General features: G+C 36.1%; 1 protein-coding gene across 1 annotated transcript; it reads right to left on the bottom strand.

Moving 5' to 3' along the window:
• Positions 1 to 1,319: 1,319 nt before the first annotated feature.
• LOC113260357 (olfactory receptor 13F1-like) lies at positions 1,320 to 2,303 on the bottom strand. Its single transcript, XM_026506089.3, has one exon. It carries the CDS (start codon positions 2,301 to 2,303, stop codon positions 1,320 to 1,322), a length of 984 nt encoding a protein of 327 aa, XP_026361874.2.
• Positions 2,304 to 7,269: the final 4,966 nt, after the last annotated feature.

The raw sequence follows: 7,269 nt of genomic DNA, 5'->3' as shown, positions 1-7,269 counted from the left end.
TGTTGGAGAGATTCTGAATTAACAGCATTGGGCATCTATTATCTGAGAAAGAAAAAAATTATATATACTCATATATTCTAAGGGTACTTGTATTAAGAACCAGCACAGTTCCTGCTCTGAATTTTTTTCCCCAAGTTTCCATCATCAACCCATTCACTCTCAACTAAATCATTCCTTACAAACTCTGACTTGTTCAGGGAGACCTTCTGCAATAATTATCTATAATTGTTCCATCTTCTTTAAATCTAAAACTCAGGGAGATTATATCTATGCTAGCAAGAGTCACTTGTTCCACATAATAAAGTCATCAGCCATGTATGTCCAAAAATACTTCTCTTATGAAGAGGAAAGGAAGTTATGTGTACACATTGGCTTCATTATTCCCCAGCTCCAGGGAAGGTGGAAAAGACAAAGAAAAACTCATCAATATGCAATATTAATAAAATTATAATTTATGTAATTTTACTCACATATAATAAATATATCCATGAATGTTTTCCCACAATATGTGAGTACATTCATAAATCATAGGAATCTTTTCTTTCTCAGCCTTAGTGGGTCAATTTAGCATGCTCTAAATAGTAACATGGTATGTGTATGTGTTGATGAATTCACTGAAACATTCAAAGTTTAATATGAGAATATTCTGACCTTATTACCATAAATATTTCAAGATATCCCAAAAGCTATTTCTTTACTCCACCTCATATGCAGGATTACAATTGTACAAACCCTTGTTATGATGTCTTTTCACATTTATTCGTTCCCTACATACACATGAATCCCAAATAAACAATGCTATACTTCATCAAATCTAAAACCATATTTTTCACATTTTAACTTTTAGAAACTGGGAGAAGTTCTAAAATTGATAGTTTTGGTTTTATGAATTATGACGTATTATACCTCAAATTGTATTGACACTTATGAAAAAAATCTATTTCTTCATAAGTTCACATATACTTGCAAATCATATAAGGAGAAAGTATTTCAAAATTTACTAGGCTTAAAATTTTACACTCTTGGTGTATTAGTTATTGCCATGGTGATGCTAAAGTTGACTCTTACATGTATACCAAGTCAAATAGGAAACAGTAAGAAATTGTATAACTTTAATGTTATATTAATATTCAATGAATGTTAAATACTTTTCTGGAAACATAACTCATTCTGCCTAAGTGATTCATTAATTTCAGGAGTTTTATTTACAAGATAAATGAAGGTATTGAACTTAATGTTGAACTATAAAAATTAAGTATTTTCCAGGGTTTGGTTTATACCAACTATTTTGCAGCTTTCTGGATAATCTTGGAGATTATTCAGATAAGTGTGCTTGCTCCAATATTATTGAGGGCAGAAATTAACGCAGTATAAAAGGGATTTTTAATCAGCAGTCTCTTCACAGCTGCTTTTACCTCTTCGTTCCGTAGACTATAGATGATAGGATTCAACATGGGGGTTAATCCACCATATACCAAAGCTATAAATTTATCTATTTCCTGTGAATCTACAGCTGAGGGCTTCAGGTACATGGAGAGAGCTGTCCCATAGAACAAAACCACCACAGTCAGGTGGGCTGTGCATGTTGAAAAGGCTTTGCTTTGACCATCCACTGAGCTGATTCTTAGGATGTTGGAGAGAATGAATGCATAAGATATACAAATTAGAAACATTGTCATGGGAAGGAGAAGTATGGTGATCACCAGCATGATTAATTCCACCATGGAGGTGTCCACACAAACCAGTTTCAAGACAGCCAGAATTTCACAAGCGAAATGATTGATTATGTTATGACCGCACAGAGAGAGCTGCAGCACAGATACTGTTTCCACCAGGGTGGTGAGGTAGCCTGTCACCCAGGAGCCAGCCGCAATCTGCACACAGACACTCTTGTTCATGATGATGGGGTACCTCAGGGGGTTGCAGATGGCCACATACCGGTCATACGCCATCATGGACAGGAGCACACACTCCGTGGAACCCATGGCAAGAGAAAAGTACATCTGAGCAGCACACCCTAAGAATGAGATGGTGTTTTTCCCTGAAACAAAGTTTGCCAGCATTGGAGTGAAAGCAGAAGAGGTGTACCAGATGTCTAAAAAGGAGAGGTTGCTGAGGAAGAAGTACATGGGTTTGTGTAGGTGGGAATCCAGGATGGTGATGGAGATCAGAATTATATTACCCAGCAGGGTGATCAGGTACATCAGCAAGCACAGCACAAATACAATGACCTCAACTTTGGGGTAGTGGGAAAATCCCAGGAAGAAAAAAATTTTTACAGATGTCAGATTTGCCTGGAACATTTTATTATGTCATATTCATTTGTGTATATGTATAGAAGAATTAACATCACGTATTATAGATAAAACATAAGATTATCTCCCTTCATATTTTCTGGCATTTTTTTCTTCATATGAACTTGTGGTCTATGCTATAGATTTGTAGTCTATGTAGTTAAATGCTTCTCTAGTTTGGTGATAGTATTAGTAATATATGTTTGAAGGAATTTGTCATTAATTAGGAAAATTTCAAGCAGGAAGTCAACAGATAAATCTTCAAGCTGTTATTTTTTATACAATATTTTTTTGGCAGTATTGGGAAGAGGGAGGTTTAATTCATAAACATCATGAGAGATTGAGGAAAGAAATAATCTTACGCATTCTTTTCTTTTTCTGAAACCATATTTGTAACTTATCTGTGGATAAGTCATCCATTTACCTGAAACATTAGAATGATTTTCTTCCCCTGGTTTGGTAACAGTCTTCCTGCTTAGGAACTGTTCTGCTTTCCAAGCTCATCATTTCTTCTGTCACCCGTAGGGTTCTGTCCAAAATAATTTGGGAGATTCACTGAGGAAAAAAAAAAGTTATAAATTTCTGCAGTCATAGATTAATTAACTGAAAGCCTTGAACTTTCAACACAGGTCTGCAGTTTCCATCTCAAACCCAGGAATATGATGACAGATATTCTCATGGTGGTAGACATATATAGAAATTCCTTTCATATAGCCAGAGTTGCCTGGCATCTGTGCTCCAGAAACATCCTCCAAAGGACCAGTTATTGGCACTATAAGGCAATTTAAGTTTTTTGTTGCTTGTGAGAAGTTTCCAATTCATACAGTAAATTATAGTTAGAAATCTATTTGTGCAGTATTAAGATTCTGAAACTCCAGGGATAATGTCCCATAGATCCAATTATAGTCAGTAGCTTGTCTGTTCTAATTGCAGTGTTATTCAAACAAGAAATAAACATGTTCCTGTCCACACTGTCTTTGGGAAGGTGAACTTTGCTCTGCTTCTGATTGTGTTATAAAATCGGTCAGTCTGGCTAATTTAAATAAAGTTAGTAGGAATAAATATTGTTGTCAGTTTCTCCTTTAGACTAAGGAGGGTTTCATAATATGTACAATATGATTATACTTGATGTGGAGCCCACCGAAAATGGAAGAAGGAGAGTTTAAATAACTCTTTCATTGCTCATCATAGCTCAAAGTTAAGATGAGCATAAATGTTCTTCATGGAACATGAAGGGCCAATTTGTTTAAAGAACACTTCTTTCAAGGTAGAACCATTTTGAGAAGACAGCTTCACTATATAAAGGTGTCTTGATCCTTCAGAAATCCAGCGAATGCTCTATTTATTTGAGTGATTTTTATAATCTCTGTTCACAATTTTCTGTTTTCTGAATGAGAGACTAATGGTGAGTAGTGCGTGGTGGTGTGGAGAACACATGCTGCTAGCTTCATCACTGTGCAATTGTGATTGAATGCCTTATTTTTTAGTAACAGACTGTAATCATGACTATTACTAAATTACATCAAATATGTTTTCATTCTCAGAGAAGGTAATAAATTTGAACTATTGCCAAGATAAAAAAAAATCCAGGAATCCCCTCCTCACTGTTTGGTTTGTTACAAACAGAATATAGTCTTAAGGTTTTCTATTTACTCTGCTCCCACAGGGATGTAACCTTCAAGGCTCTAGAATGATTCACATCTTTAACTATAGGGCAGCTTGGTGCATAGGAAAGGCTAAGTAAGGCTTTAGTGCTTACAAATACTTCCCACCTTGCCACTTCTGTTTTGTCATCTAGGGCAAGTTGGTGATCTTATTGAGATTCAGCTTATTTGTAAAAGAGCAATGATAATATTTCTTTATCAAGGTTGTTATGAGGAATAGAGATATTTTATGTAAAGCAACCTACTAATATATAGTAGGTACTTACAGATTTTAGACTTTTCTCTCTTCTATAGTTTTGTTTGTTTCTTGAATCCTCTTCCTTTCTTGTATTTACTTCCTCTTCTCACTGTTTCCTTCCTTGTTTGACTACAGCAGTGTTCTTGCCTTTCTCCCCTCATTTAGACAAGATTCACTGCAGCCATACTACAAATGGTTGAAGCAAAAGGAGGAAGAGGCTGACATCTAGCCCCAGAGTCCCATTTCCCTCTGAATTCCTTTAGCCAATATAATTCCCATCTTACTTGTTTGATTTCTGTAGGCCAACGCTTATAAGGTTGTAAGTAAATAATTTAGGCTGGTCTCATTATGCCTAGAAGAGAACTGTACTTTAGGGCCTCCCCACAAAGATTTAGAGGGAAACAGTGGCTAAGACTGAGGAAGGTGGCTGATCTGACTCCCCCAACCATGTATAAAGCACCAAACCACACTTCTGCTTTGGAGATACCTCAAAGCACACTGAAAAGAAGAGAAATCCTGAACCTCCATGGAAAAATGCAAACCCTATTTATGATAAAATAAAATGCTCTCAGCAAGCTAGCAAAGGATACTTCCACAGGGATATCAGCAAGATGGTGAAATAGTAGTTTTCAGAGCTTGTACTCTCACAGAAACATAAGTTTGAACATCTGTGCACAAATGAAAATACCTTTACAAGAGTTAAGGATTTCAGGTGAGAGATTATGTATTAGTAAATACTTCCAGATTTCTATTGAAACTCAGCCCAGAAATAAGAAAAGATACATTGAAGAGGGTAAGAACAACGTGTTCACATTACCCATGTCATCCTTTCCTCAAACCTGAGCAGTGCAATGCATAGAGACACTCTAGGGGGAGGAAGAGTGAAGTAGTATCCAACTTAACTGTGAACCCCAACACAGGGCACCCAGGCTGGCACTTGTGTCCTAGGGCTCCAAGCTTTCCCCCAGAACAACACTCCTGGCCACCACAATGCTAGGTCAGGCCCTGGGGCCCCAGGCTGAATGCCTGGCCTTGTGGACCTAGCTTCCATGTCTACCCCAGTGTCAAGCAGGCAGCTACAGCCCAACATATAGGCCAGCCCCTGATGATTATCACAGTAGATGCAGAAAAAAATGTGATGAAATTCAGCACTGTTTCATGATAAAAATTCTCAACAAACTATAAAGAATGTACTTCAATATAATAAAGGCCACATCTGACAAGTCCACAGCTAACTTCATATTCAATAGTGAAAAGCTGAAAGCTTTCCCTCCATGACCAGGAACAAGACAAGCGTGCCCAGTCCTGCCATTTCTGTTCAGTATAGTCCTGGAGGTCATTGCAAGAGCAGTTAGATAAGAAAAAGAAATAAAAGGCATCCAAACTGGAAAGAAAGAATGAAAATTGTCTGTTTGTAGATGACATTTTCTTACATATAGAAAACCCTTAAGACTACACCAAAAAACTGTTAGAACTAATAAACACATTCAGTAAAATTTCAGGATACAAAATCAATGTACAAAGGTCTGTTGCATTTTTATATATAATAATGAACTATTAGAAAGGGATAATAAGAAAACAATCCCACTTATAATACCATTAAAAATAGTAAAATACTAAGGAGGTGAAATATATGTACACTAAAAATTAAAGAAATTGATTAGAGAAATTGAAAAAGATGCAAATAAATGGAAATATATACATACTCATGGATTGGAAGAATTAATATTGTTATAATGTCCATACCACCCAAAGCAATCTATACATTCAATAAAATCCCTGTTAAAATTTCAATGGCATTTTTCACAGAAAAAAAAAAATCCTAAAATTTCTATGAAACCACAAAAGATCTCAAATAGCCAAACCAATCTTGAGAAAGAACAAAGCTGGAAACAACACATTTCCTGAATTCAAAATATACTACAAAGCTGTAGCAATTAAAACAGCATGGTGCTGGCATAAAAGCAGACCTATAGACCAACGGGAATAGAAGAGAAACCAGAAATAAATTCATGCACTTACAGCTAATTGATCTTTAACAAAGGTGCCAAGATTATAAAATGAGGAAAGGATAGTCTCTTCAATAAGTGGTGTTCACTGGATAAAGTATTCTTGGCTGCATATTCTTCTCATTTAGTACCCTGAATCTGTCTTGCCAGCCCTTTCTGGCTTGTCAGGTTTCTGTGGATAGGTCTGATGTTATTCTGATGTTCTTCCCGCCATACGTAAGGAACCTCCTCTCCCAGGATAGTTTCTTTGGCTGTAAGATTTGCAAGCTTCACTATTATATGTAGGGGTGGTGATCTATTTTTATTTATTTTGAGAGAGGTCCTCTCTGCCTCTTGGACACAAATGCTTGTTTTCTCTCCCAGATTAGGGAAGTTTTCAGCTAATTGAACATAATAAAAAAAAAATAAATGGTGTCCTTAAAATTGGATATCCACATGCAGAAGAATGAATCAGACCCTTACCTCAGACACATATGCTTAAACCACCTCAAAAGGGATTAAGGACTTAAATATAAGTCTTGAAACTATAAAACTACTAGTGGAAAACATAGAGTTTTTAATATTGGTCTTGACAATGATTTTTGGTTATGACTCCAAAAGCACAGGCAACAAAAGCAAAAATGGAAAAATGGCATTTTATTAAACTAAAAAGTTTCCACACAGCAAAGAACAATCAACAGAGTGAAGAGTTAACCTATGGAAAGGGAGAAGATATTTGTGAACCGTACATATAATAAGGAGTTAATATCCAAATTATATTAGGAACTCAAACAACTCAGGAAACAAATACCCAATTTAAAAATGGGCAAAGGACCTGAATAGACTTTTTTTTCCAATAAAGACATACAAATAGCCGATAGGTATATGAAAAAATACTCAACATCATTAACATCAGAGAAATGTATATCATAACTACAGAGAACAAACTGGTGGTTACCAGAGAGGAGGCAGGTAGAGGGGTGGGTTAAATGGTAATGGGGATTAAGGAGTGCACTTGTAGTGATGAGTACTCGGTATTGTATGGAAGTGTTGAATCACTCAATTGTACACCTGGAACTAATTTT

The sequence above is a fragment of the Ursus arctos genome, unplaced genomic scaffold, assembly GCF_023065955.2.
Source record: "Ursus arctos isolate Adak ecotype North America unplaced genomic scaffold, UrsArc2.0 scaffold_56, whole genome shotgun sequence".
In the NCBI taxonomy this organism is placed as follows: Eukaryota; Metazoa; Chordata; class Mammalia; order Carnivora; family Ursidae; genus Ursus; species Ursus arctos.
The sequence above is the reverse complement of the archived record's forward strand: the minus strand, read 5'-3'. Positions and strand labels throughout refer to the sequence as shown.

Excerpts from the sequence above, each read along its gene's own strand:
- LOC113260357 (XM_026506089.3), bottom strand. The coding sequence starts at position 2,303 with ATGTTCCAGGCAAATCTGACATCTGTAAAAATTTTTTTCTTCCTGGGA.